We start from the raw sequence: 27,963 nt of genomic DNA, 5'->3' as shown, positions 1-27,963 counted from the left end.
CTCGCTTGTCGATACCTGATTGATTATGGACGAGGCTGTCGCGAAGTCGATCTCTACCAACAAACTTGGGAACTCCCTTGTCGAAGGAAGGGCGTGATCTGCGTTTCCGTCTCTCGTATGTACAAAGGTACATGGGATTGCCATCGGCTCCAGCAAGCAACACACTCTGCTTGGACGCCTGAAAATACCGGAGACCTCTGAACCTCTACGCAGCACGCTACTTCTCCTCAGCTGATCCTCATAGCCGCCTTCGCGCGTTGCTGTCTATTGACTGAGCCCGGCGGCCTAATCCTTCAACGGACCGTCCTCCGAGCAATCTGTACTAGCAATTGATCCTCCTGCTTCATACTAGGCACAAGCGCAACTGCGCTCGCAAAGTCGCCATCGTGGCTGATGCTGATCTCGCAAAACTGGCCTTCGAGTGTTTCCACATCGAAAGTTGCTTGCTCAGCTGCCTTGGACTTGTCAAGCTCCGGTAGAGCTTCATGCAGGATGAGCCCCTTTGGCCTTTGGCTCTGGTTTTCCTCATGATGACGCGCAGTGACTGGGAGGATTATGATATGCTTAAAGCCCCTCGTGTATGTATCTAAATGATCGCAAGCTTTCCGACAAGCTTCTTTGGCTGCGAATCTAGTGCATTGTTAGTCAACCTTCGACAAGAGGCAAGATTCCTCAAACTCCATACCTGCCTGCCAGAAACTGCGCAGCGCCTTGTACATTACGAAACACGGAGTCGTTGTTTCCAAAGCGATCACGAAAATATGTACGTTCGGGATGCGTCAAGATCTTGGTCAAGAACGCCTCCAGTGGCTGGCCTTTGTTGCCATTCACCTTCTGCGTAATCAATGATCTGATGCGCGGGATATTGCAGAGGTCGGTACCGATGCGCAATGGAGATGGAAAGGGCCGAGGCGGCATGGTAATGGGACGAATCGTTTGCTGCTGCAGCTCAAAGCTCAAAGCTCGACAGCGATGCAACGACCTCGGTAGCCGGACTTGGCAGGGATCTAGTCAAAAAAAGTGCGGGCCCCTGAGCAGACTCTAGACAAGACCTCTCTCCTCGAGACGCGTCAAACTGCAAAAAGACGACGTTGGCAGGATTCGAACCTACGCTCCCGAAGGAACAAGATTTCTAGTCTTGCGCGATAACCACTCCGCCACAACGCCGATGGTTGTTGCTGTTGTACAGCTGTTATGAAAGGTCTAACAGCTGTAACATAGATATACCTACACACGAGGCTCTTGTGCTACCATGCTAGCTTAGCAACCTCGTTCGCGTTCGGACTTTCCTCAACCCCACTGTCCTACACAGGTATGCTTCGTATTTTGAATGGTATTTGCGTCGGTCTCATCTAATCATCCTAAACACATGCCCTTCTGTGCTGAACACCCAATTGTCAAGGCTCGCTGTTTCGACGTCTGTAAATGTCAACCACAGGTACTTGAGCGTCTCGGCTGCCCAAAAGCTCTCCTGCATATCAATCCATCTTTTCTCGCCCGACCCAGGCCACTCTGAAGACTGCACTTTGTATACATCTGCAAGCTGCGCATACCCGTACGGCGCCTTGCAGTGTGTCTCCATTGCTGAGAAGGCCTCCCACGCCCAGTCGCGGAATCGCTGTTCACCAGTAATACGCCAGGCGTAGAACAGCGACTCAACATACTCCGGTCGACCCTTGTATTGCGAGTCGGTACTCCAGAAGCCGCTCTCTGCCCACTCCTTCTTCGCCCGACTTGTGTCAGGGGAGTAGAGCGGTTCATCATAGCTGAACTTCGGCGTCCAGGACCATCCTTCGGGGCCAATTTTGGAAGGCGTAGATGTGTATGTGTGATGACATCCTTCTAGTAAGGCAAGCGCGAACGTTCTAAGGTACGGTTGGTTATAGAACTTGGAGCCGAGAAGGATGGTCCCAGGCGCAAAGCATGCAAGATGTCCTTGCTCGTTCTGATATTGTTTGCCATCTTGCTTTCCTATAAAGAGATGTTGCATAACGTGTTCAGGCGCGGATGCAGATCGTGTGCTGAGGTGCTTGCGCAACGAGTAGGCGGACTCAAGGAAGCGGGTCTTGTACGTGTCGATGTGAGGGTCGGAAGCTGGTGCGAGAAGTGTGATCTTGAGTAGGTATTCGTAGTATGAGTCGTGACCGCCGTCCCAGTGTCTGTCACGGCCGGCCGGTGCGCCTGTCGTAATATCGATTGGTGCGTCCACCATGCCTTTCCACGGAGTCGACCACTTTGACCAAACCAAAGGAGCCCACGCCAGCGTAGAGTTCCTTACATAGATTGAGTCGCCAGTCAGCCTTGTAAGGACGCGATTCTCGAGGATGGAGGAACCTGTTCGCGCGGGGCCAATTGCAGGGTGCGCAAATTGAGGCTTGTCTGGGTGCTCGAAGTGTACGGACGGCGGGTCTGCAACACCTTGTGATGTTTTGAAGTTCACACGCGGCCATGGCATGCCTGTTGGTGTGTCGTAGGCAGGACCCAGCTTCTCAGCCAGAGTAACGGCGTGTTCGAGTATCAGGTCGCGCGCTTCGCCATGGAGGACGTCCTCAGGTATCATGCCAACGTCGTATAACTCCACGATCGACAGCAGTCCGCCAAGATATCGAATCGTAGTCTCGAAGGGGTCCACCAGATCCTCCGAATGCGTGAAGTCGATACCTAGAATGTGCTCCACCGAATGCGCCAGCTCGTCCCAAAGTTCCATGAGTGCCAATGTACTTGCAGAGTCTACGATGAATGCTCCCCAACCATTCCTAGTGCTTGAGTTGCCTCCTGAGACCGGCAATATGTCATCTGCGCCCCATGCGCTCTCTCTGTACTTCCAATATGTGTACTTCATTGCACTGCGCACTTTCCCCGCCCTTGTCTCTTGCGCTTTCCCAGTGCCGTTCCATGCTGTATGCTGTATCTGTGCACCTAACGTGGGTACATCGCGTGTTCGGACGGTTGGATTCGAGAACTCTTTGATTAGTAGGTAAAAGGTGATGACCAGGACCGCCGCAAGGAGCTTGAATGACGACTCAGGGTTCTTTTCGAATTTCGACTTGCCCCAGCGGCGGAAGCCGGGCATAGTGAGGAGTTGCGGAGTGCCAATTTATCGTTGTTGGCCTCAGGTTATAGGTAAGTCTTGCGACCGCATCGGTCCACCGTTGCGGAGTTTCGGAGGTGCTGCGGAGTTGTGGATGGGATGGGTTCGTAGAAATTATGCCATTTCTCAGGATGTATTGGCTGGAGTAGGAATATTTCGACTCGCTTGCGTCGTAAGTACCTCACAACTTATGCGCGACCTGTAGTTGAACATTGTTGCTGCTCCACCAAGGTGAAAGGTGAGAAGCTGTCAACCTTGGCAGGCGTGACTTCCGTTTCCCTCGCGTCGTTCCTTCCAAACTTCTTCAATCAACCTCACATATTGACGAACGCACCCGTATAGCCCTACGCGTGGGACAAACATCGACAAGACTTCTCACAGCTAGTGAGGGGAAATCGAGGCTTGCGCTATCGTCAGCTACAGAAACGCCATTGCACACAGCACATTTGGAACCAAGAGAACCCAACATTCGCCATGGGTGTTTGGCAGTATGCCATTCTGGAATTTCTGTTCTGCTGCGTCTAACGGATGTACAGATGGTACAAAGGCCTTGCGCCCAAGACCAGGATGATCATGGGTGTCGGCATCATGGCATACGCAGGCTTTGGCCTCCTAATATCGGACGAGATCGAACAACGCTTCGGAATGACACCGACCGAACAAGACTACGAGGAAGTTCGCAGACTGGTGCCTAAGATTAGCACCGTCGAGAAAGGCCAGCGTTGACCACACGGACTTTTGCGCCAGCGACTGGCACGCACCTTGGACCGGGTTCCGCGGCGACTGGGGCGCTCACAGAATCGAGAATCATGTCACGGCCGACTCCACGAAGTCTCCAGCATCCAAAGCGCATGGACGACGACAGAAACCCTCCGTCCGGGGAAGTCAGAGTACATCATCAGTACTCTCTCTCGAGACAACAAATTGTATCTGTCATGGTCAGGAAACAAAATCAAACTTTGAGATGTTGCTCCACAAAACGGGGTTTCGCCCACGATCCGAGTGGATCTCGCAGCGATTTAATTCTGGTACACGAGCCTTGGTCACCCTGCCTTGCTCTGTGAGAGAAGATTACTGAAAGGCGTCAAAGGTCTTTGAGCGATTCAATGGTGCAGTCCGCAACCTCAGACGGGATATTCGCACCACCTTGGAACGCTGGTTGAGTGCTTTCTGGCCACGTTGTATTCAACAAATCCAAGGCATATACGTTGTCTCTACTATTTTGTTGCTCTGCATTGTTGCTTCGTAGCTTTCCATTGTCTTCATGAACTGCCAAATCCCTGTTCGCCCTCACTGCATGGACTCAAAGTCTCCGCAAAATATGCGTACATTGGTTGACCACAACGGAGTCCTCAGACGACGTAAAGGCTGGTGTTTTTCATGATGGAAGTAAAACATCAAATCCCAAGATTGCGACACACGAATCCGAAATCAACGAGTTGTGCCTCGGGAGGAAGGCTAGAGCACAATCGGACATGCGGCGAGTATTGTGGCTGTCTCGGCGCTTATCCAACCTTGCACTCCTTAGAGAGCTCAGCCTGATGGACGGATCACCGCAAATCACAAAGATGTCTTCGACAAGAACCTTCATAACAACCTCTCTTCGGTTTTGCGACTTAGCAGTGACTATACTTTTCGTGTTACTTTTGAGTCCCAGCGAAGGCTTCTGACGAGTGTATCGGTCTGTAGCAGCCTGCACAATTGTATGGTGCCAGGCCTCAAGCGAGATGAAAAATAAAAGACCTTTATTGGCTCTCACCGCCGATGTGCCTACGACGCCTCTCAAAGAGTTTCAGTATCGGCAACCTTACAACGAGCGGAAGGACCTATGGTCAAGGACTACCCAAAAGGTCGCCCACCTGGAAATCCTTTCTCTGGCTCTTTAGTGACACATCCTGGCATGTACAGTGGCACGCTTCTTACAAAGGGTGTGATACTTGCACAAACGGAAAAGTTAACATGGACAAATCACAGCATGGTATCAAAGGACTGTTTGAAGCTTCTGGGATGGAATGGAAATCTAACAACCGGGTTACACGACAAACCCTGGCGAACACTCGTTGCCAACCGGACGGAAGAGGGGCGTAATGCACCAGCCTGGTATCGACGAGCATGTGCTTCAGCACTGAACATGTGAGCAAGCGGGGCGATCGCGATTTCTCTGCGTTAAATCTGCACAAGAAGTACCCAAGCATTGTCGTCGAATACATTGAGCATTTCCGAGTCGTCACGTATGATCGCACGTTTTTCATGGCGAGTCTTTCCACAATCCTACACAGAAATGAGTGGGTCTAGTACCATGGTCGGGGCGCTTTAATGACTATGTCTGTGTTCTGTTTGGCTGTTCTGTTCCGGTTCTACTTCGCTCAACTGAAGATGGCGATGATGATTGGGAGGTTGAGCTCGTTGGCGAAGCATATGTTCTTAGGCATATGGCAGGCGAATTGTTTGTGGGCAAGACGGAAGCGGAGATTGCAGAGATGACGGCGGAGTTCAAGATCCGCTGAACTTTATACTCTCCTTGCTAAAGCAACGTTGTGTTGGAGAAAGGCTTCGTTTCCAAAGTCTGGAGATCTTACCAGTTGTCTCGTATAATGAAAGGTTCTCGTGAAGTATAAGATCACAATTTTGTTCTACCATAACGCCGTATCAAGACCACCAAACCTATGCTAGCATCCCACTAAACTCACTCCCCTCCTTCAACATATCCTCCGCCTTTCCCGCCTTGATCAACCTCCCTTTCCCCAGCACAACACAGTAATCCGCATTCTTCACCGCTTCCAGGCGATGCGCAATCGTGATCACCGTGCTCTCCTTCATCTCTTCCCTCAACACAGTTTGAATGCGCTGCGCAGTCTCAAAGTCAATACTGGCCGTGGCCTCGTCCATTATCAGCACCGGACTCCTTCTCAGCATCGCTCTCGCAAGACCGACAAGCTGTCTCTGGCCTTGTGACAGCCCCTTGCCGCCGCCTTCGATATTGGTGGACAGTGTCCAGCCGTGGTTGCCAGCGATCTTGGCGAGCACGGCTTCGCATGCGCCGTCGGAGTACTCATCCAGTGGGTCAAGGTTCTTACGCATGCTGCCGGGGAAGAGAACGGGCTCTTGCGCGAGGAAAGTTACACGGCTTCGCAGTGCTTGTTTTTTGACGGTGGAGATGTCGACACCGTCAATGAGGATACGACCACTTTCTGGTGCGATTGTGGCTAGGAGTGACAGCGCGAGTGTGGACTTGCCGGAGCCGGTGCGGCCGATGACTGCAGTGTTGCTTCCAGCTGGGATGGTGAGGGTGATGTTCTGCAGCGCAGGATCAAGATTTTCTGCATAGCGTATAGTGGCGTCTTCAAAAGTAATGTCTCCGGTGTAGGTAGGCCAGTGGGCAGGTGGGTCAACGACGCCTGGGGCTTCCTGATCAAGGTCGAGAAGCTCGATGACGCGTTCCACGCTTGTAAACTGCATTTCCAGCTGACCGTAAATTCGACACATGTACTCGGTGAAAAAAACGAACCTGGAGGCTGTGACCAACACGAAGGCTGTCAAACCCGAACTAATACCCGTATACACAGCAATAAGTGTCATGACAAGTGTCGCGCTCGCCGACATGGTGCTGAATCGGAATGACAGCCAAGCTTGAAGTGACCAGTAGAAATGATCATTTTTCTGGAAGTTGTCAACGACCTCGATGACTCGAGCCTGAAATCGTGGCTGAGCGTTGAAGGCGCGGACAGTGGTCAAGCCCTCGACAAGAGCACCGAAGTTGGACATGAGTGGAGAAAGTGATACCATCTGTGGACGTTAGTACATGAGGGCAGTGTGGTACTGATTGCAACTTACCTCCAGGCGCCTCAAGCTCTGCGAAGTTGGCAGAAAGCGGTAGAAATTGTAAACGAATCCACAGCATAGCAGCAATCCGAAAGCGAGGAACGCTGGCGTCGAGGAGAGAATTACTACAATGCAGCTGACGAAACCGATCATCTGCCAGCCAAAGACAGTGAACGCAGTGCTCAGGCCACCGTCCACTGTGTTCATGTCGCTTGTCAATCGGTTCATGAGCCGTCCAACCGGTGTGACGTCGTAGAACCTGAACGTCGCGTGCGCGACCTTTTCAACCCCCTCTTTGAAGATAGCTTTCGCAGCATGGTATCCGACACCAAACATGATGAGGTTGGTCCACCAGAACAGCACTGCCGTGCCAGCGACAAACAAGAAGAAGCCCCACAGCCACGGTACAACATCCTCGGTAGGTGGCGGCAGGAAGTCAAATACACCGTCCCTGTGCTTGCCATCGTAGCCTTCGCCCCAGGCTTTGATGAACCAAGTCTCGGCGACATCTAGTAACCGAAATAGCGCCATGACAACGAGCGATATGGCCCACCATCGCAGTGTGCCAGCCTTGATGTAACGCCAGTAGACCTTCAACTTGACGCCGCCTTCAGCTCGGTGTTCATCTTCGATGAACTTGTCAGGGATGGCTGCGGCTTGCTCCTCCTCTCGCTTCTTAGCTTCCTCTTCCGAGAGTGACTCGTTCGTCTGTGCTCTCTTCAGCGCGTTCCTGTCGTCCTGCTTTGTAGGTTCATGGATGGTCGCCCGTCCATGGTCAAGCTCAACCCATTGCTTCGCCAGATCATGGCAAAGCTCGGTTCGATGTGTAACCAGCACCGTCACGCGACCCTCGACCAATGAGCTCGCGAGCAGCTTATGGACAATGAAGTCAGCAGTCTGATGATCCAATGCGGAAAGAGGATCATCGAGAAACAAGACCTTTGCCTTGCTGTATACAGCGCGGGCAAGCGCTACACGGGCTTTCTGCCCGCCTGACAATCCGATGCCATTTTCGCCGATGTTCGATAGATCACCGTGCTTGAACTCGACCATGTCGGGTATAAGCGCACAAGCTTCCAGCACTCGTTTGTAGCGAGTCTCTTCATAAGGCTCTGAGAAGAGGATGTTATCGCGGATGCTCATGCTCTGTAGCCATGGCGTCTGGGCACAATATCCGACGACCTGATCGGGGCGAGTGAGTTCTCCAGCGGACTTGTCGAGCTCTCCAAGGAGTGCTTGAAGCAAAGCAGTCTTGCCTGCAGCAACCTCGCCGTAGATGACAGTCAGACCCAGCGGGAATGATAGAGTGATGTCCTCGAGTACGTTCTTGTCTACCCCAGGCCAAGCGAAGGATGCGTTCTGCAGGCTGAGGTCATCAGAACCTTCGGGGACCACAGCAGCTTGTTCCTTGTCAGGCTCATCCATGAAGGCTTCGATTCGACCCATCGCAATGTAAGCGTTGAGCAGCGTCGTGACGAGCGAAGGCAAGGCGCCAAGGTACGACTCCAGCAATATGAACAGATCGATCGCAGGGAAGATGAGATCGACACTGAGTGGCTTGCCAGCCAACTTGGTGAATGCATAGAATGCAACAGCTGGGAACAGGCCAGATCCAAACCTCATGATGAAAGCCAGCGACGTGTTGAAGATGATCTGCAGAACCCGCAGGTGCAGCTCCGCCTGCCTAGACTCGAGAATGCCCTTGAGCCATGCCTCGTGCCAGCCATACCACCGCAAGTGTCGGATAGACTCAATGAACTGTGTGGTTCGTTGTAGCTTTTCGTCTGTCGCCTTTCTACGCTTCTTCTCAAAGTATACCTGATAACGCGCAACAATGACGCTGAGCACCTGGGTCACTGCAAGTGCAAGGACACCAAGCAGGCATGACCAACCAAGCATTCTCCAAATGAGGAGAGTAGACCCAATGACTCCAAGTGGCTTGATAACGATGTCGGAGAAGTCCCAGAAGCGTTGTGCGATTTCATAAACGTCGTTGCGCATCAGGTTGAGAATCTTGCCCATAGAAGCGGCAGCGCTTTCTTCCTCTCTTGCGTCCTCTTTTTTCTTCCTTGATAACAGCAATCGTGCACGCGACCAAAGTCTTCCCAGTCTGCTTTGAGGCGCGGTCTTGACTGGCTGAGTGGATGCACTAACTTCACCATTGGGCTCTGCATTGGTCTCGCCGTCTGCGTGACCATTCACACTGCCATTAGTATGACCATTGGTGAAGCCATTCTGCGGTTCCTCCTTGGCTTCCTGCTTCGCCCCGAGGATCTTGCGGTTAAGGGTCTTTTCGTATAGCATAGTGATCAACTGACCTCGAGATCTTTCATATGCACGTCGCTGGTACCAGAGGTTGAAGACGTCACATTGTGACGATAGTAGGCGCACAAACAAAGAAATGAATGCATATGTGATCGTGGCGCTGCGCGGGGATTCTGGATCCTTCATTGTACCCAAGAGCTGTTGCAGTAGGACTGGTGTTAAGAGCGCTGTGTTGCGTTAGATCTCGTACCTTTGATAAGAGCATTAGGGATACGACTTACTTGCACAAAGCCGTAACAGATTAAGACTTGTTGTACGCAAAGCATCCATACCATTGGCCACAAACACCCTACGGGTTACAGAGCCTTCCAGCTTCCGAAAAGCATCGTGGAGCCGTGCGTGCTTGAACTCCCAGCCAAGATCCCACACATCTTCGTCGTCCATCTTTCGTGTGATTCCTTTCTCAATCAAAGGACCCATCCAAGACACAGTCATGTACTGAAGTGGGGTCAAGTTATCCTCGGGAGTCCTAAGCTTCACCGTAGGCGGGCCGTAAACAGGGCTGATGTCGTCACTCTGTAGACTTGGGTCCCTTAGAGGCATGTTGAGGATGACAATGATACCTACAAACGCTAGAACAGGACCAAAAGCAAGGCTGGCACCTCCTGGGTTCGACAGAATGATTGCGACTTCAGCAAGTACTGTTGAGGCGAATAGGAACAGCAAAGAGAGCGAAGCAGTTCTTGGCCGTTTAAGTACAATGATGGCGACAGCGATAGCCTGACTCGTCAGTATCTCAATTACGTTGATGGACTTATTACTTACCCACGCAAGCGAAGGGAACCCGGAAACTGTCGCTACAGCAATTGGAAGATAATTGCTGCTGACCTGTTGAATGAGGCCAGTCGATGCGATCACTAGTAACCCATAAGTCGACCATGCGAACTGGTGGCGAGGCGCATCGTCGAGCTCATCCGACTCTGCTTTAGTCTCCCGTAGAATCGGTTTCGTCCATTGTGGGCGATATGGATTGAGGAGCCGTAGTGAGTAGGTCAACAGTATCAAAGCTCCTACGATTACTGGTATCATCGAAAGATACGGAAAAGCGCATGGCGTGAAGGTAGCCGTTTGCGAGTCCTGTAACCATTAGCATACAGTATGTGTGAGGAACCATTGAACGTGCCCATAGATGTCGACATTCTGAGATTGGTGGTATCTCAAACGCTGGAGGATTGTAATAATCATCGTTGCCGTGCGCCAACATCAGTGTCTGTAAGGAAGCCATAGCGACGCGTGACGAGGCAAACAATTGTGCGATACACTATATCAGCACCTTCTTCCACCTCAGCTCCGACCGGTCAACAATTGAGTCAACGGGCGGTATCATGAGGTTGTTTGCAAAATTTGCGAGGCAGGCAGCAGTGTGAATGGGTGTTGAGTGGACGTCGGTGTGGAAGTAAGCCGCAGGTATCGAAGCGGCAAGGGTGTTACTAAACGGGCACTAGCGCTTGTCGTATCGGCGCGTATTGGATGGATTACCTCGCCACACGGCTGGCTGGCAAACCTAGTCCTTTCTTCACCATAACATTTTGTAGATAAGTGTTGCCCATTGTCCATTTCTGAAAGCATCGTCTGCATTGCTCAGGAGCGATTCAAGGCAGTCAGCTGCCACCGTGACCGATCGGGCGGTTGGCTAGCTTCACTGGTGTCAGCGCATCAATAGACTTGATTGACCTGCGCATACGAGATCACGGTGACTGCAACAGTCATTGAAGGCCTCCACAGCTTGTTCTACTTGCATGCAAAGACTGTGCGGCTTTCGAGATGTTCGTATCCAATATCTAACCGGTTCAAGTCGAATAGCGCATGCAACAGCGATCCTCACGCTGGAGATACTCGGAACATTGACTCACAACGTTCCATCCAGCCCATCAGCCAGCCTCAATTCCTCCATTAAGGCATCAATGATCTTGAACATCTCTTCCGCCATTTTCTTCCCTGACTCCCTCCAGCCTTCATCGCACAGCCGCCCAAACCTGTCGGGATGCCACCGCAGTCTTTCCTGTCGCAGCCACTCATAGCTATACAGGCCGCTTGCGCGTAGAAGCACCTCTACATCATGTCTGCATGCCTTGATGCTTAAGGGGTCCGATTTGAGCAACTCGCATGACGGAAGTGTGCACGTAGTTACCGCTGGAGGCAGGTACGGAAAGGCGATCAAAAGACTGGCGGGTGCAGAGGATGCTGCTGGTATTGAGGGCACATGCATGTTTGACTGAGACCTGACTTGCAGCTTTCGCGGCTTTGGATGAACAGGGATATCACCGAGTGGGCTCGATGGCGCTGGACTTGATGGTGTAGCGATCGCTGCCAGTGCGGAGGCAAGCCTGCTTGCTGTATCTCTGGACCAATTTTCGTATAGAGCCTGGATTGCAGCGTCTGGTCTTGTATTGATTGGCGGCACAGACGATGTCTCTGCTCCGTTCTGGTCATTTGATTGGCTTCTGTGCCGGGACTTCTTTGCCTTTGTGAAAAAGTTCAACGCAAAGTCCTCCAGAGCATCTTCGTTGATATCATCGATACTGCCAGCCCATGTGCCATCGTTGCGAATAGCGATGAACTGGTCAGATGTAGTGGGATCGAGCGCGATGAACGCAAGCTCGCTCCACGAGAAGCCTTTCTCGGCTTTCCATTCTTCGACTGTCTCTTTGTAGATGTCCCAACTGTCTTCGTCGCCAAGTCGATACACCACATCTCCGTACTCACTCATGGCAAAGAATGCACCTTCAGGACCCCAAGTCACAATGCGTGGCGGCCCCACACGCCATCCTGACGGTGTGAGCCATGACTGTAGTGAATCTTCAAGGCTAGGCGGTAAATTAGCCCATCGTATCAGCTCGGGATGCCAGATGATGAAGGATTCGTTTGGGCCAAGAAAGAAGCGTAGATGCGGGGAGTGCCACGTTTTTGCTAAGATGGTCTGAAGACGTTGTGGGAGAAGCGCGCCCCAACGTATGCTACTTCGACCGGAGGCATCTTTGAAGCTGAGTAGCCAGGATTCAGGGACTGGGCCTAGTGATGCCCAGTGGACTTCTGTTGCGGTGGAAAGAAGGGCCAGGAGAGAAGTAGGAAGGTGGCGACTTGAGATTGTTAGCTTGTTGTGCGAGCCTGCAGGATTGACATACTGCTTCAGCCCCTGAAAGCTCTTCGAGATGAAACCATCATCTCTTCCAAAAGAGAGGAAAGAAGCGTTACTGGATGTAGCGGCCATGCTGGGATGTTATTGGCTCGGTGCCGTTATGACGTCAGATGTGACTTTCAAGCTCTCCAACGTCTGTCTCCTCGTTGGGATTTTGGAGGCTTCAGCGATTCGACCTTGTATATTATTGCGCCATCACAATCGTGTGTACCTGTTGGTGGAGCGACCAAATTGCTCGGTACGCAGTCGGCCGATGTGTGAAGCAACAGTTTCCCTGCTCTGAACCTGGAGAGGATCGCTTGGCGCGGCAACGCTGTTTACACCACGATCGCTCGACCGCCTTATTGTGAGATATTCATATGTCTTTAACCCCTCTCGGATGGCCTTTCGGGTCTCGAACCACTTTGCTGATGAGAAGCTGAGCTCTTGATGAGCGAAGTGAGAGCATAGCTACGATCATGTGCGACGCAACTTTCACATTCGGTCAAAGAGGGAGCCACTTCTTTCAGTGCGCATCGCGGCGCGAGATGTCCGTTTGATCCATGAAAGCACTTTGAATGATGATACTGATAGTTTCTCAGCACTCGCATACCCCAGAAACTGACAGCTTTCCTCTCATCTTCTCAACTCCAACTGGTCTACCATGTTGCACTTGGATTTCAAGACAGCTTCCTCGTTACATGGCGCGATCGTAACGGCAACGACCGTATAAACAGCATAGGACTTCCGGATGAGCTTACAGACTTTCTCTACAATCGGAATCCTCAAGGCCAGTTGATTCGCAACATCCCCGCCATACGTTGTATCCTGGGAGCTTATAATACTTCGTTCTTCGTTCACGACTCTTCCGCATACCTGTGGATGAGCATACCAGAGGGCTTACTTACTGCCCTCCAAGCCCGCATCAAGAACGGATCTTGGGTGGATAAGCCACGTATTGTGGCACTTGGTGCGGACGATAACTTCCTTTTGATCACCGAGAAGAACGCAGCGATTTGGGATCTCGACAACTACAAGACAGTATCCAACATGCTCGAGTTCTCCCGATCGCAAGAAAGGGGCATTCAGGAGATCCACGACATTAGTCTGCACCCTTATCGCTATGGCTGCTTTGTTGCGCAATCCAAGAACGGAACGTTGCTGCATGAGGACTTGCCAGCTCACCAGGTGTCCGGGATAACGAACATGATTGACCCAGTGCTGCGGGATACGGAGCGCGCCGGAAAGAAGGCGATGCAGCGAAGAGAAAGTGAGAAGCGGGAGAGCATGCAAAGGAGGCCAAGTACACTCCAAGAAAGAGCGAGGATTAAGAGAGAGTGGAGTGAGCACAGGCAGCAATTTACCGCGCAGTCCAAGGGACTCAAACTCAGTCTAAGCCTGAGTATTGGCGTAGGAGGACTGGCACGCATGCTTGGGTAACAGTTGGCGAGGCATAGGGTGGGGTGCAGCTTGGAGGCTTTCAGAGCAGTCGAAATCACTGTTGAACTGTTTGTGGTCTTGATTCTTGAATAGCAGCGGTATGTTCGCCTGGCCAAAGATTGAGGGCTCCGAATACCTTTAGGGTGTGGCTTGGTGTTGCAGTTTCCATGTTTCTCCCCCTTGCCTTCCTTCCCCTCCCCTTTCCTCACCTCTCCTTCCTTCACCCCTCCACCCTTAGACATGCATGTAGACCTATACGATGTACACATCATAACTCATAACGCTTATTCACGATTTTCAAGTTTGCGTCCAACCTTGAGTACTTGTGATGTGGCGCGCGGATGTAGGCGAAGACCTCCAGGGTCCCTTCTGCAGGGTCGTCCAAGTGTATAGATCGACGATGGTCGGGGGTGGTCACAGACCACGCAGGAACACGGCATCTGGGTAGGCCTTGCCTTTTTGAGGCGAGGGTAACGAGATCACCGATTCTAACTACTCTGCAGCCAGCAGGGGACTGAACCCAACATCATGTAACTAAGTCTTTGCATTACCAGAGGAGCTACTGCTCTTAGACTCAGATAGGACGTTAAACCAATCAATCAATCAAGCAAGCAAGCAAGCAAGCAGCCATCAGCGTACACTGTGACGATTGCCTACCGGACAAGATGCGAGGTTTCGAATGGGTATTGGAAAACTAGATGATCAAACTCGAGGCCCTGTGAGGAGGTTCACTGTGATGAAGACCTCCAGGGTGAGGGTTGATCTACGGAAAGTGGAGCACCATTTCAGCACTTACCCTCCACGCTGTACGATTCTCTAACCTTGAGTCCAGTCCTCGCTTGACTTTTCTGCCTATCGTGGAGGGAGGCTGGTGGTTAAGCCGAGTGCCGACGGTTGTCGAGGCTTGCGCGGCCGCGCCACAGATGCGGAAAGGCAGGCGCAGTCCGCGGGTGGTGAGCAGGGGTCCGATGAACGCATTGGTGCATTTCACGATTTGACAGCGCCGCGACTCCCGACCTCTGCGCAGCCCGCGAGGCGTATCTCACCGGTCCTCTATACGATACCCTCGCCATGTACACAGCGCAGTAGACCTCCTCCTGCGAACGATCCATTAGCTTCAGAGCGCATACCTCGCTTGTTGCTGAGCGACATCACCCCCCGAGGCGGACCTCCGAGATGGCCGCAGCCGCCGACCGCGACAGCAGCGGGCAACATGAGCTCGACGACATGGCCGACAAGAAGCCCAGCCTCCCCGTCGAGGAGGACATCATGCAGCTCGCGCGTCTGGGAGAAATCGGGGCCATCCAGAAGCTCTTCCACAGCGGCAAGTTCGATGCGACATACACAGACGACCAGGGCATCACACCGCTGCATGTCCGTACCCATAGCTCTCCTTGTGCGCATATAGCTGACACATACACAGTGGGCAGCCATCAACAACCACTATGCGCTCTGCCACTTCCTCATCCAGTCCGGCGCACCCCTCAACGCCAAGGGCGGCGATGCCGTCGCTACCCCCGTCCTCTGGGCCGCCAAAAAGTGCAACTACTACGTCGTGAACCTGCTGCTCGAGCACGGCGCTGACCCGCTCCTCACCGACGACCAGGGCTTCAATCTGCTTCACTCAGCCACCCTCGACGGCAATGTCTACCAGCTCGTGCTCCTCCTGCACCAAGACATCCCCGTCGACATCCCCGACCCGCAGTCCCACACGCCGCTCATGTGGGCCGCATACAAGGGCTATCCCTCTTGTGTCGATCTGTTCCTGCGCTGGGGCGCGAACGTGTATGCCACGGATGATCAGGGCTTCACGGCGCTGCATTGGGCGCTGGTGAAGGGGAGCCAGGGGAGCATACAGAAGCTGCTCGAGTACGGCGCGGATCGGTTTGCCAAGAACAATGATGGAAAGACGCCCGCTGTCACGGCCGAGGAGATGAACACAACCAGGCAGTGGCGCAGGGCGCTGAGTGAAGCTGGGTACAAGCCTGATGGGAGTCCGAAGGAGTTCCCGATCCCGGGGGTCAAGGATACGAGGTGGTTCCTGAGCAGATTCGTATTCTTTTGGCCGTTTGCAATTTTGCTTGTGGGGCTGTGGCTGGTCAGCTACTACCCCGTGTTTGTTGGAGTGCCGTTGGCCTTGATTGGAAGTTATGTCATGCAGATGGCCGCGCAGAAGCTGCTGCAGTGGGGGCCCTCGAACATGCGGAACATACATCACAGCGTGAGTTTGACCACGAACCAGGCTGTATGGACACTGACTATCTCTAGCCCTTCCTGGCCGGTATCTTTGCAGGCACTTTGTTTTGGGTTGGAGTGCGCTATGCAACGACAGTCATGCCAGGTAGGCCTACTCTCTGCACAGCACAACTAGAGCCTAATATGAGCAGGAACGATACGAAACTCATTCTTCACGAACATTGTCTTTGCAGCGTGTTACGGACTTACGGCCTACTTCTATTTCTTCACCATGTCCTCCGACCCAGGCTATGTGCCCAAGTCGGCGAGCAGGAGCGCTTCCAAGGCCATCATTGACGAGTTGATGGAGCTGCGACAATTTGACGAACACCACTTCTGTGTGAACTGCATGGTCAGGAAACCCCTGCGCAGCAAGCATTGCAAGAGATGCGAGCGTTGTGTTGCAAAGAGTGACCAGTAAGCTGTACACACACGGGCCCTGCATAATGCTAACAACCCTAGCCACTGCCCCTGGGTGAACAACTGCGTTGCGAACAACAACCACCGCCACTTTGTGTTCTACGTCCTTTTCATGGAACTCGGCATCCTCGCATGGCTTCGTTTGGCCTGGAACTACCTCGACCACCTCCCCAAACCGAAGGACGATGCTTGCAACGTCCTCTCTGACGACCTCTGCGAAATACTCAACAAAGACCCTTTCACCATCGTCCTTTCCATTTGGGCGGCCTTCCAGCTAACTTGGGTCACCATGCTTCTCTGTGTCCAGCTCCTACAAATTGCCCGCAATCTCACTACGTACGAGTCGATGCGCGGCCACCTCAACTCGCACACCGCCGCCGAGGCAGTCACCTCTTTTGTCACCACTGGTGACACTTCTCAAGACGTCGCAGGAGGGGCAGCGAGCACAGGCCCAGCAGGTAATGCACCCACCAACGGCTTTGGATCCGGTCAGGACACGGGTGATGTTCCCAAACGCCCGCAGCCTAAGCACTCGGTGTGGGATCAGTGGAAGCGACTACTCGGCCTCGACACCTTCGTCGCCATCGCGCTGCACGGTTCAAATGCCGACCAAATGCGTGCTCAGCGGCAGCGGCGTGGTAACCCCTTCTCACGAGGCATCGTTACGAACTGCAAGGATTTCTGGTGCGATGGTGCGCCGGTATTTGGAAAGAGGGAAGGCGGGTTTGCAAAGCTTGGCGGCGAGAGGATTGACTACACCAGGTTGTACGACGTTCACGATATCCCGAAGATGAGGTATGCGAGAGGAGGGGATGGAGAGAGGTACGAGAGTGTGGGCACGGAGGAGGAGACCTGATGTGTGATGGATGAGTTATCACGAATAATGCATTGCTACAACAAAATCCTACGGTTCAACAGTATCCCTTCGTAGTGTGCTTCGGCGCATCTTCAAAAGCCGATGCACGCGCCTGCGCCACGTTATGTCCGATCTGTTTCCGGCCGAGGCGAGGTTCCCGCGAAAACTGCCCCTGCGTGGAACTGCCACGCGCGACGCTAAACGTCGTGAACCTTGGTTGCTCGCACATGTTTGGCAATTAATAGCTTTCGCAGTGGTTTCTTGTACTGCGTGATACCCTCCGCGCGTGCTTTCTTGCCTCCAGTTTGGCGATGATATAGCAAGCTTCCTGGCCTATCTACCAACCTTCACAACCCTCGGAAATGACATCATCCGAGGCTCTGCGCGGGCTCAGAACCCTCTCGCGCGCAGCTGCGCCGCAGCGGATACTGGCGACCGGAGCGAGCGCCAGAGCATATTCGAGGAGGACGATATGTAGCGACTGTGCGCGAAGCTTGAGAAGAGCAGAGAATGCTCAGATTGGGCGCGCTGGCACCAGACCTGCTCTCGACCGTGTCGCTCGGCAAGCCCCAGTATTGGGTTACAGAGGATACGCACAGGTGGCGCATGAGTGTACGTGAGGCATACGGCGTCAGATGGGGAAAGTGCTGATGAGGGGCAGACTCGCCGGATCCAGAGAGGGTCCATGGACCCATTGCCGAGTACGATGCTCGCGTCGACTCAGGACGATTGAGGGATGATGAACACCAGAGAAGTACGGCAGTCAGTTAGGCGCACGACAGTCTGCTAATCGCCACAAGACATCATCAAAAACCTCCAAGACCTCCACGACATGCTCGCAGGCTACGAACAGCCCCCCGTCCAGCAACCCACCATCGAATCCTTGCAGCCCCCCAAGAAGTCATTCTTCTCCTTCCTCTCCTCTTCAGAACCCAAACCGACCCTCCCCCCGATTCCTGAATCCCTGCCAAAGGGCATGTACATGTACGGCGATGTCGGATCTGGCAAGACGATGATGATGGACCTCTTCTACGACACCCTCCCGCCCAATATCACACGCAAAACACGCATCCACTTCCACGCCTTCATGCAGTCTGTCCACAAAGACCTGCACAAGATGAAAATGGCACACGGCAACGACATCGACTCTATCCCCTACGTCGCCGCCAACATCGCCGAGCGCTCCTCGGTCCTCTGCTTCGACGAATTCCAGTGCACCGACGTCGCCGACGCCATGATTCTGCGCCGCCTAATGGAAGCCCTCATGGCCCACGGAACCGTAATCGTGACGACGAGTAACCGGCATCCCGACGATCTGTACAAAAACGGCATTCAAAGAGAGAGTTTCATTCCTTGTATTAATTTGTTGAAGCGCCGCCTCACCGTCCTCAACCTCGACTCGCAAACCGACTACCGCAAGATCCCGCGCCCGCCGAGCGGCGTGTACCACCACCCGCTCGACGCGAGCGCTCAGACCCATGCAGAGCGGTGGTTCAGGTTTCTGGGCGATTTCGACATCGACCCCCCGCATAAGGCGACGCATCAAGTCTGGGGCAGAGACATCGTGGTGCCCAAGGCCAGCGGGAAGTGCGCGTGGTTCAGCTTCGACGAGATTATTGGGCGCGCGACAGGGGCGGCGGACTATCTCGAGCTCAGCAGGGAATACGAAGCGTTCATCATCACAGATGTACCTGGCATGAACCATAAGAGCCGCGATCTAGCGCGGAGGTTTATTACATTCATAGATGCCCTCTACGAGAGTCGAGTAAGTCGCCCTGCCCTTCAGACCCCGACCATGGTCGGCGATGTGCTCAGAACGGAGGAACCACAAGCGGAGCAAAGAATCGTGCTGATGAGATACAGTCAAAACTCGTACTCACTACCCAAGTTCCACTAACCCAACTCTTCCTCGACGCATCCGAAATGAGCGACGCCCTCAATCAATCCAAGTCCAAAGGCGAGATCCCCGCCTCTTCCGATCCTGGCGAGAACCTCGATGACGCGATGCGCAGCCTGATGGATGATTTGGGCATGAATATGACGATGCTGAAGAACAGTTCTATTTTTTCTGGTGATGAGGAGAGGTTTGCATTTGCGAGGGCGCTGAGTAGGTTGAGTGAGATGGGGAGTCAGGAGTGGGTGGAGAGGGGGCTGGGAATGGAGAAGTTGGGGGGCAAGAAGGAGAGGGATGGGTGGCAGAAGGTGAGGAGTCAGTGGAGGGACGATCTTATGTGAGGAGTATGTTGGAGAAGTGTGGAGATGTGGGGGCAAGTGGATTCAGCGATGCATATATGGCGTTGCAGTTGCGTTGCGCAAGTTAAAAAGATCGTATATGAGCTGGGAGGTTGTCACGACGCTGAACGTGCAAACTGACCCAAGGCCTGACCAACAACTCTGACTCGTGACAAACCACGTGCTAGCCTGCAGAACTTACACGGTATTGAAACAGCTGCCACGATCTCTCTCTGTCTTCCTTCCTATATTCCTGATCACAATTGTCTCAAATCAAAAACCTGACCATTCATGCCTATTCTGCTTGTTCCCAAGACCCTCTATTCCATCTTGAAAACCCACTTTCGTCATGGGGCATGTCTTCCACTCCTCTGCCTCCTTCCATCATCGAAAACCACCCTACAACATCGCCACGTCCAAAAGCCGAAGTCCACTGGGCTATGTGCCCAGAACCACCGAGTCAAAGACATTTCGTCCCAAGATCTGCTCGTCCTCTCGGAAAAGGCACATCATCACGAAAGTGCGAAATGCTCTGCCCAGGCCATGTTGCTAAAAGGATGGAGCTGCACGTGAGAGAAGGCGGTACATAAATTCCATATATGTCGTGTCTTCTTTATGGCACACATCTTCTTCGTCGTCGAAACGTCCCAAGACCTCAAAGTCCTTCTGGGCATGTCTTTTGCTTCTCTTTGTCCTTGCGTAAAAGTCTGGCGACCTCCATGCTCATGTACAGAACTTCTTCCTCGTTCTTCTAATATTCTCGGAAGAACACAACTCGTTTGAATGCTCGAGAATTGTTCTCTTCTCTACTCCTGGAGGTAAATGTTCCAAAAGCCTGCTGCAATGGCTTCATGGTTTCTTCTTCTCTGCGCTGTCTTCCATTGTCCGAAAATGTAGCCACCACGAATGCATGTCTGAGAAGACCTGTGCTGACGAGGTCAATGAAAATAAAATGGCAAGCATGATAGCCCATGGACTAGTGGCAGCATGTCGAACTGACCATCTTCACAACCTCAAGGCATACCCTGACGTGTATCCTTGCCTCGAGATGCCAACTTTGATACTGTCTCTTTGTTCTTTGTAGAAATCCGAAAAGTCGGAATTTTGTCATGAATGATGCGGAAGCGTCTGGGGGACCTGAAGGCCTCCACGGTAGGTCGTGATACGTTCCTTTGCTTCGCCTTGAAGTTCCTACTTGTCTTGTGTTTCTTGTTCTTAGCACTAACTCTCTGTGACTCAAGGCTCCAAAGTAGTACCCAGATTTCATTGATGTGTTCCTTTTCTGCTCCAGTGCCTATCATCAAAACCAGATACAAGGTGCCCTATTCCTGCGGTAGATCTGTGTCTCTCTCTCCTGTTCAAAGTCTATTCGCAGAGAATTTATGTCTGAGACAGGCATTTGCTGCAGTTCAGAAACACAAGATGCAAGATGCTCAAACACACGTGTCCTGTAGGATCTGGAATTGAGTTGTGTCAAAGGACTAAAAATCCTGATTATGTTCATTCCTTTTCGAAATCGAAAACGCAAATACGTTCATTCCATACCGTCTTTGGTCTTTTCTCGGGACTACACAAGTTTGAGTCGCTCCACGGTATGCTGTGGCACCTTCTGGGTATCTGGAGAGTCCTCCAGGGTACATCGATGCTCCTGCCTGAAAAAAAAAGTGGCTGAGTCGCATACATCTCCTTCTTTCTCTTCTTCTTCTTCTTTCTTTCTATGTCTCCACAAATTCAAATTTCAAAATGCCACAGCGACTTAGCTGATGTTTGTTTCTCCTCTCTGCCTTCTTCCGTCACCGACATCAAGAGTCGCCCCATGCATGGGAACGGGTGCCTGCCACCTCTACGTCCTTACTGTTCATTCAAAATAGTAGGTCGACACGACGATGTTCTCAGCCTTCGCTGCTGCTCTTGCATTCCGACATGTGTACCAAAGACTTCCAGAACACCTCAACAGACCACTGTCTCTGTCCAAGATCTGGAGGCCTATCTTGGTGTCCGGAGCGGTCTCTCTTCTATTGTTTCCAAAAATCACGTGTCTGTGATCCCATGATTGAGGCTGTTTTTATTCGTGACAGTGGACAAAAGAACAAAACTAAAACGGCCGTTCGAAACAGGCAAATTGTCTGCCACCGGCTCTGCAGCTCACGTTGATAGGACAAACGCCCTACCTAGGAGGCATCCAGTAATCTGACGTCCTAACTGTCCGTTGCTCTGTTGAGAGAAGTCTGAACCTCTCTTCTCTATCCATCTCCTGCTCTCACACAGTCACCAGAATGTCTGAAAGATCTCAAAGTAAGAAATGGCAAGGCCTAAGTTTCTTCTTCCTTTACGAGTCGTTCTAGCATCAAAAGTTGAGAAATTCGCAAACATGCCAGAGAACCGTCTGTGTGCTTCACATCAAAATATTAACGTCACCGACGAATGATCTGTTCTAGAGGCTGTCAATTGTCTTTTCTACACCAAAGTGAGCCATTGGACTTTGAAATGGGAGAAGTGGGTGTACATGTCTCCTGCTTCTTTCTATCGATTCTTTTTCCTGGAAGTTCTTTGACAAGTACACATGTTGGGTTGTGAGGATTCACTCTCCTACAAAGACTTCGTACGCTGGCTCCCCAATGTTCTCAAGATGTTCACGACCAAAAGGCAACTGAAGCCCTCCTATCTATCTGAAACAAGAAGAAATTTTTAATCATGTCCTAAGAAATAGTGATATGAAATGTGTCGGCGACCTCCAGGGTCATGCCAACGTGTTTCAGCTCCATCGATACGTGGCTTGACAGCTGGTGTACATAAAACGCTCTCATCTCCACAATACTTTCACAGTTCTGCCATTTTCTCTTCCGGACTTCCAAAAAGACATGATCGAACATACCATGGATTTTTGCTCGTCTTACTGGCAACATTGACCAAGCATGGAGGTTGTCAATGTGTATGCCCAGACAATCGTCGCTTGCACTGAAATATACCAACTTTCTTCGGTCCGTCATGTACGAAGAGCTTCGCACGAAGGTTGCGAAATACCTCAAGGGTCAGTTGCATGTTTTTGTGCTGAGAAATTGTCCGGGGCCTCCGCGGTCAACTCAGAAGAGCTAGACGTCGGCTTCGTTACCTGACAAGTGAACACATCGAATCTGCAGACGTGTTGAGCAGTATGTATCCGCATGCTTGACTGGGTGACACAAGTTCATGCCTTCAATGTACATCAGCCTGACCTTGAGCCTTTCGCACTGGCAAAAGAAATACCACACGCTCCAAATACCGTGCATGGCCATATGGCGCGGACCGCAACGCTACCGGGCCGTCCAAAGAAGCAAAGTGGACCCACAGGCTTCGAGAATAGTCAAGACGTTGCGTGTGGAGGTACGAGGGAACGGTGCACAATCATCGCAACACTGCGACCTGACTACCAGTTGTATGGGCCTGGTGGATTAGTCGCTATGCTATTTCTTCTATGCATTTCAAAGCGACGTCATGATGAAGTTGGCATGTTGGCATGTCACGTTGTTAGTGAGGCGACGTATGTTTTGAGACGCGATATCGAGCATCTCACAGCCGGACAGAACACTGAGACCATGAAGTTGAGTTCGAGGTTCGAAGCACGAACTGACTTTTGACGTTGAACGATGAATGAAGGGATAGGATATTCGAATGTGGCCCCGAGGAGCTGAGGATAGTATTGACAACGGGGATCAGAGGGAATACGATGGGCGATATAGGTGCCGCTTGCACACAAGCGAGTCGATAGCTGGTGTTTCGAAACTTACCTGCAGACCCTGCAATGCAGACCTTGACAGCGCATGAAGAAGTCGATGAACTGGTTGCTTGTAGGTAAGCATGAGCCATTTGAGCGAAGGGCTCTTGCACGAGCATCTTCTTCGAGATGTTTCATGTCGCAAGCACAGAGAGCCATGATGTCAGCCATGTGCTTCTTGTGAGGGTACGCGAGGCTTAGCGTCCTCGGCCGAGCGTGTGTTTCAGGTGTTGATGGAGCAGATGCAAGGGGCCAAATCTTGCAAATCGACTTCGACTCGTGGCCAGAACTTTAGATCGACCCAACGTGATTGCATCTGGGTCGCACGCAGGGGTTCCATGGAAGAGAGATCTCCAACCTTTGAGGACTGCAGCCAAGAAACGGACTGGTATACTAGCGAGGTGGCACTATCGAACGTGAAATTACCACGACACGTGATCAAGTTAGTGGCAGCCGTCAGCAGCCTCGTTCGTACAGCTCAAACTCGGAAAGCATCGCATACGAGCGAAGCATCCGGTGTCAATGGAAGCTTTTGTGCTTGAATCAAGACGATGCTGTTCCGTGGAAGGCCGAGGCCAAGAATAGGTGTCAAAGAATGACATTCGGCCATTGTGGTGAAGCTCCCGAGGTTTGAAACGCGCTGCGCTCAAGGGACCCAAATGTGGTGGAAAGCAGTTGATCATTCGATAAAAGCAAACAGGCAGCGTACCGAAGCAGAATCGTCTTCACAAGGAGTGCCGCGGTCGTTAACAGAAGAAGTCCTCTTCCGGATCGCTTGATACCACGAGCCCAGAATAGTGCTGGCTGAGGCACAGACAAGAAGCTGCCTCGGTGGTGTGGTTGAGGCACAAGCATAGAGTACACACTGTAGATAGCAAGGGCGGCCAGATGTCGAAACTGCCGTCAGCGTTAGGTACAAACCTTACCAAAGTATCAGAAATAAAGGAGTCGAGCGAAGTGCGCGCCGTGCCAAAGTTGGATGTTTTCGAGGGAAAATCAATAGTCTCGTTAGCAGCAGCTCGTTGGAGGTCGGCCAAACGCCTGGAGGATATGGACGCCCAGGGTAAGGCGTTCAGCAGCACAACACTCAGCGCAGGCGTGGCTGCAGCTCAATAAAGTGGCCTGCAGTGAGAGGGTTGTCAGCAGAAGAACGGTGCAACCACGGCGCAGCGGGCGGCGACGATGCGCACCTCATCTGCAAGCTCTGTGATGACTTTAGTGTAGCAGAGTGGAGGCAATTAAACGCACACCTGGTGGACAGCCAGCGCGAGGGACGAGCAGGCGTGAGTGCTGGTGAGTTGAGGCGTTCATTCGAGCAGCCACAGCACCCTGGTTCCACCTTCCGAAATGAAAGCTGGGCAGGGCAAGGGCAACAGGAGCTCGCGTGCGCTGATTGGGCGACGGTTTGTTGGATGACAGCGCTGTCACAGAGAGAGCCACGGGCTGCTCAACACCGGAAGCGCAGCCGTTGCAAGATCTGCGAACGGGTGCGAGCAATGTATCAGGTGCGCACACGACGAGAAACTGCTGCGCTGGGCGGCCGTTAATGGAAGCAAAAAGCACGTTGCAGGTGGTGATTTCGTGCTTTGGCAGGTGCCGAGGGCAGGGGTGAATTGATTGTGCCCCCATGCCTAGCGCGTGAGAGATGCTGCGCAACCAGGCCTCGCGGCCAGAAAGCAATTAACGCGGGCCGCTCAGGGAGCCACCAGGTGGAGGGGACACACGGCAGATTGAAAGCAGACTGAAGGTGCACAAGAGAGCCAGCTCTCATCTTCGATTTCTATCCACTGCAACTGCTGTAGTATCTCGCTGCTTCGTGTCCACCCTCGTGTTCCTAACGTTCGTGCCTGGCGCGCGAACCTGAGCTCCCCCGTCTATTTTTGCGGGCGCTATCGAATGCAACAAACACGCCGCCCGCGCCCCATCGTGTTAGCGGCTATCCCCAATCAGGGCGGATCCGTTTTGCTGGTCTGCAGTGGACGGGCAGCGCAGCGACTCGTTCGGCTCTCCCCTGTCTGAACAGCCTGACCCGTCGTTTTGCGCCTGGAGCGGCCCTTGTGCGACTGAGTCGCTGACGGGCACCGACTGCGCTGCTGTTCTCCTTCTCCACCTGCCACTCCGCCGTTCTCGACACCAAACCCTCTCTCCACCCGCCGACAAGCTTTCGAACGTAGTGCGCACTACTGGTCTCGACTACAAGTGTGCATCACCCGCCCGTGGCTGCCCGTGGAGATCCCCTTCGCGCCCCATCGTCCACCGCACCGCACCTCTCCCGCCGCCCTTGGGCTTACGCTCCCTTTGTACGATTCTCCGAATCACGACCGCTCCTTTTGAACGCTTTGCCTTCGATTCTTCGCAGTAGCCCTGCAGTAATTTCCACCGTTGCCTATCGAAAACGTTGTCGACACTCGTTTGCCTGAACCCCCGTGGAACGCCTTTCGACGTTGCTCACCCAGCCTCGCCTCTGACCCTGCACTGCACGACGCGCAAGCTTCAACGCCGATCAGGAACACCGACTCCACCACGCCAACATCTTGAGTCTTTGTTGCAAGAGAACGTCCTTTGCGCCACTCAATCAAACTGTGCTTGGAGCGGCCGCCACCTCGGCACTCTCTTTGTTGTCGACGTGCATCGCTGCTGACAGCTGGGCTTATATCAGATCTGGTTGACAGACGCTAAACCACTGGAACGACTGATTCTCGCGCTTCTCTGGAACTGGTTCATGTCAAACATGACGGCATAGACCCACCACGAAAACGGATCTTACTGCAATTGCTACGCCTACCTTTACCAAGGCTTCAGTCACATTTCTAGCTGCATCGACAGTCTAGTGAGTCTGAACTTGAACCATGCTGGGGATGCACAATCCTAATACGTGCCCAGGTCCATTCTTTATCCATCTTTGACTCTCGTCAAGTACACTCGTTTGACCCAGAACATACTGTAAGCAGCCCATGCGCACTTGCAAACGGCCATGTCTCACATATGCAGGTGCACCGACTTTGCTCGCGCTCTATACCCTCGACATATCTTAATAAGGATCTAGTGCTTGAAGATAATCACAAAAATGACGCGCTCGACAACAGTATGGGCCGCCGCGCTGGTCATGGCCAGCATGTCTGGCTCGGGACCGATTGGCACAGTAGCTGAGGCCATGCCCGCACCGCAACCGCAGCAAACACAGGGCAAACCCCGATACTACTTCCCACGCCACGTAAAGCGCCAAATTAACACCGAGACGGCAAATGTCACGACACCCGCAACACCATCTTCATCTTCCACCACCATCTCCTCCAGCTCGAGCAGCTCCGACGAGGAAACGCGCCTGATCCCGAACTTCACATCATGGTTCAACTCCTTGATCGACTCTCAATCCTCGTCCTCGTCCTCCTCGTCCTCCTCTGACATCTTGTCTACCCAGAGCGAGCAGGACTCATCGAGCTCAGCGCCCCAGCCTGAGTCGATCACTGTCACGCAGACACCTCAAAACACCCGCGCGCGCTCGACCGGAACAAGCACTCCTCCATTATCGTCCGCCCCGGTGTCTTCGTCCTCCTCGACACTTACATCCGAGGAGGTCCCAGTTGTTTCTTCTGCGCCGGCCTTGTCGAGCTCGCTCGTTGAGACCACTCCAGAGGTCGTTTCCTCCAGCCCTTCTTCTGCACCTAGCTCGACACCCGAGAAGCAGACTTCCACTGTGGTTGCACAGCCCTCATCTGCACCAAGCTCGACACCCGATGAGCAGACTTCCACTGTGGTTGTACAGCCCTCATCTGCACCAAGCTCGACACCCGAGGAGCAGACTTCCACTGTGGTTGCACAGCCCTCATCTGCACCAAGCTCGACACCCGAAGAGCCGTCCTCTACTCAAGTCCAGAACACCTCTGACGCTGAAAGGCCCGCGGCGACTGGCACCCTTCCTGCGGCTTCAGAGATCGTACAGCCAACAACGTCCTCCTGGCCTTCTCCTCCAGCGGCGCCCAGCTCTCAGACTCCTTCTGACACCGAGACCGAGGAGCCTAGCACCACTCAGGTTGTCCAGCAATCTTCTGCGGCACCTACCGGCGTTCTTCCTCCATCCTCAGAGATCGTGCAGCCCACCACATCGTCCTCCACTTCTCGTGTCACAACCTCTCAGTCTCCAGCTGAGACCGAGACTGAGGCGACTGGCAGCACTCAGGTTGCCCAGCAGCCTTCGATCGCACCCACCGGTAGCTTGCCTGCGTCCTCAGAGATTGTTCGGCCCACTACCTCGAGCACTGAGACTGAAGATGCGACCAGCACTGCTGTTGTACAGCGCCCCACCGGTGTTTTACCTCTCTCTTCACAGATCGTCCAGCCCACGACCTCGAGCGATGTTGAGCCAACGCCTGCCCGCTCGACTGGTGTCCTGCCCCCGCTTTCAGAGATTCTCCCGCCCACCACTTCATCTTCGTCTTCTGTGCCAACACAGTCGATTGCAGTTGAGGAGCCAACTCGGACCTCGGGTGGAGCTCTGTCGTCCCTTCTAGGAGGTGTCCTTCCATCCAGCAGTGGCTTGCCTGCGTCGGAGTCTATTATCCAGCCAACCCAGCCAGCTGCTTCATCTGACGCGCCTACAACCTCGCGCCAGCAAGCTGCGCCTACTGGTACCCTTCCAGATGTGATACTCTCTGCTACATCGTCCGCGA

General features: G+C 53.0%; 10 protein-coding genes and 1 non-coding gene across 11 annotated transcripts; 5 read left to right on the top strand and 6 right to left on the bottom strand.

The window, feature by feature from the left end:
• Positions 1–9: 9 nt before the first annotated feature.
• On the bottom strand, positions 10–926 carry BU25DRAFT_414110 (uncharacterized protein). Its single transcript, XM_033707202.1, has 2 exons — positions 686–926; positions 10–630 (listed from the first exon to the last, which is right to left on the bottom strand). The coding sequence occupies exons 1-2, from the start codon at positions 916–918 to the stop codon at positions 294–296; spliced, it is 570 nt and encodes a 189-aa protein (XP_033557832.1). The 5' UTR covers positions 919–926; the 3' UTR covers positions 10–293.
• Positions 927–1,086: 160 nt separating this feature from the next.
• On the bottom strand, positions 1,087–1,167 carry BU25DRAFT_t116. The gene has a single exon. It is a non-coding gene; the product is annotated as a tRNA-Ser (tRNA).
• A 148-nt stretch (positions 1,168–1,315) lies between these two features.
• On the bottom strand, positions 1,316–3,285 carry BU25DRAFT_414109 (glycoside hydrolase family 47 protein). The gene has a single exon (XM_033707201.1). It carries the CDS (start codon positions 3,071–3,073, stop codon positions 1,349–1,351), a length of 1,725 nt encoding a protein of 574 aa, XP_033557831.1. The 5' UTR covers positions 3,074–3,285; the 3' UTR covers positions 1,316–1,348.
• A 280-nt stretch (positions 3,286–3,565) lies between these two features.
• BU25DRAFT_461729 (uncharacterized protein) lies at positions 3,566–3,817 on the top strand (the record flags this gene model as incomplete). The annotated part of the gene is made up of 2 exons (XM_033710466.1): positions 3,566–3,579; positions 3,628–3,817. The coding sequence occupies 2 exons, from the start codon at positions 3,566–3,568 to the stop codon at positions 3,815–3,817; spliced, it is 204 nt and encodes a 67-aa protein (XP_033557830.1).
• A 1,938-nt stretch (positions 3,818–5,755) lies between these two features.
• BU25DRAFT_349348 (P-loop containing nucleoside triphosphate hydrolase protein) lies at positions 5,756–10,267 on the bottom strand (the record flags this gene model as incomplete). Its single annotated transcript, XM_033703250.1, has 4 exons — positions 5,756–6,877; positions 6,926–9,405; positions 9,460–9,958; positions 10,004–10,267. The coding sequence occupies 4 exons, from the start codon at positions 10,265–10,267 to the stop codon at positions 5,756–5,758; spliced, it is 4,365 nt and encodes a 1,454-aa protein (XP_033557829.1).
• An 820-nt stretch (positions 10,268–11,087) lies between these two features.
• On the bottom strand, positions 11,088–12,449 carry BU25DRAFT_349499 (uncharacterized protein; the record flags this gene model as incomplete). Its single annotated transcript, XM_033703256.1, has 2 exons — positions 11,088–12,318; positions 12,364–12,449. 2 exons carry the CDS (start codon positions 12,447–12,449, stop codon positions 11,088–11,090), a joined length of 1,317 nt encoding a protein of 438 aa, XP_033557828.1.
• Positions 12,450–12,608: 159 nt separating this feature from the next.
• On the top strand, positions 12,609–13,938 carry BU25DRAFT_171823 (uncharacterized protein). Its single transcript, XM_033700829.1, has 3 exons — positions 12,609–12,723; positions 12,793–12,906; positions 12,959–13,938. Exons 2-3 carry the CDS (start codon positions 12,836–12,838, stop codon positions 13,794–13,796), a joined length of 909 nt encoding a protein of 302 aa, XP_033557827.1. The 5' UTR covers positions 12,609–12,723; positions 12,793–12,835; the 3' UTR covers positions 13,797–13,938.
• Positions 13,939–14,808: 870 nt separating this feature from the next.
• Positions 14,809–19,822, top strand: BU25DRAFT_442384 (uncharacterized protein). The gene is made up of 7 exons (XM_033709296.1): positions 14,809–15,170; positions 15,220–16,017; positions 16,065–16,137; positions 16,184–16,448; positions 16,494–17,143; positions 18,108–19,072; positions 19,171–19,822. The coding sequence occupies exons 1-7, from the start codon at positions 14,973–14,975 to the stop codon at positions 19,540–19,542; spliced, it is 3,321 nt and encodes a 1,106-aa protein (XP_033557826.1). The 5' UTR covers positions 14,809–14,972; the 3' UTR covers positions 19,543–19,822.
• Positions 19,823–22,602: 2,780 nt separating this feature from the next.
• Positions 22,603–23,341, top strand: BU25DRAFT_171709 (uncharacterized protein). Its single transcript, XM_033700828.1, has one exon. It carries the CDS (start codon positions 22,704–22,706, stop codon positions 23,154–23,156), a length of 453 nt encoding a protein of 150 aa, XP_033557825.1. The 5' UTR covers positions 22,603–22,703; the 3' UTR covers positions 23,157–23,341.
• A 466-nt stretch (positions 23,342–23,807) lies between these two features.
• BU25DRAFT_414101 (uncharacterized protein) lies at positions 23,808–24,287 on the bottom strand. The gene has a single exon (XM_033707200.1). It carries the CDS (start codon positions 24,146–24,148, stop codon positions 23,882–23,884), a length of 267 nt encoding a protein of 88 aa, XP_033557824.1. The 5' UTR covers positions 24,149–24,287; the 3' UTR covers positions 23,808–23,881.
• A 2,073-nt stretch (positions 24,288–26,360) lies between these two features.
• Positions 26,361–26,594, top strand: BU25DRAFT_309263 (uncharacterized protein; the record flags this gene model as incomplete). Its single annotated transcript, XM_033702107.1, has 1 exon — positions 26,361–26,594. A coding segment is annotated over one exon (234 nt), but the record flags the coding sequence as incomplete, so codon positions are not given.
• Between the last annotated feature and the right edge of the window lie 1,369 nt (positions 26,595–27,963).

Source organism: Macroventuria anomochaeta (assembly GCF_010093625.1).
Source record: "Macroventuria anomochaeta strain CBS 525.71 unplaced genomic scaffold BU25scaffold_35, whole genome shotgun sequence".
NCBI lineage: Eukaryota > Fungi > Ascomycota > Dothideomycetes > Pleosporales > Didymellaceae > Macroventuria > Macroventuria anomochaeta.
Note: the sequence above shows the minus strand (reverse complement) of the source record. Positions and strands in the feature narration are given on the sequence as shown.

Coding starts and splice junctions, on each gene's coding strand:
- BU25DRAFT_414101 (XM_033707200.1), bottom strand. CDS start 24,148: ATGCTTGTGCCTCAACCACACCACCGAGGCAGCTTCTTGTCTGTGCCT.
- BU25DRAFT_442384 (XM_033709296.1), top strand. CDS start 14,973: ATGGCCGCAGCCGCCGACCGCGACAGCAGCGGGCAACATGAGCTCGAC. Junction 16,138..16,183: donor TGCAACGACAGTCATGCCAG/GTAGGCCTACTC, acceptor TAATATGAGCAG/GAACGATACGAAACTCATTC. Junction 17,144..18,107: donor CAAGGATTTCTGGTGCGATG/GTGCGCCGGTAT, acceptor AATCGCCACAAG/ACATCATCAAAAACCTCCAA.
- BU25DRAFT_414110 (XM_033707202.1), bottom strand. CDS start 918: ATGCCGCCTCGGCCCTTTCCATCTCCATTGCGCATCGGTACCGACCTC. Junction 631..685: donor GCGCAGTTTCTGGCAGGCAG/GTATGGAGTTTG, acceptor ACAATGCACTAG/ATTCGCAGCCAAAGAAGCTT.
- BU25DRAFT_414109 (XM_033707201.1), bottom strand. CDS start 3,073: ATGCCCGGCTTCCGCCGCTGGGGCAAGTCGAAATTCGAAAAGAACCCT.
- BU25DRAFT_171709 (XM_033700828.1), top strand. CDS start 22,704: ATGCTTGACTGGGTGACACAAGTTCATGCCTTCAATGTACATCAGCCT.
- BU25DRAFT_171823 (XM_033700829.1), top strand. CDS start 12,836: ATGTGCGACGCAACTTTCACATTCGGTCAAAGAGGGAGCCACTTCTTT. Junction 12,907..12,958: donor TGCGCATCGCGGCGCGAGAT/GTCCGTTTGATC, acceptor ATAGTTTCTCAG/CACTCGCATACCCCAGAAAC.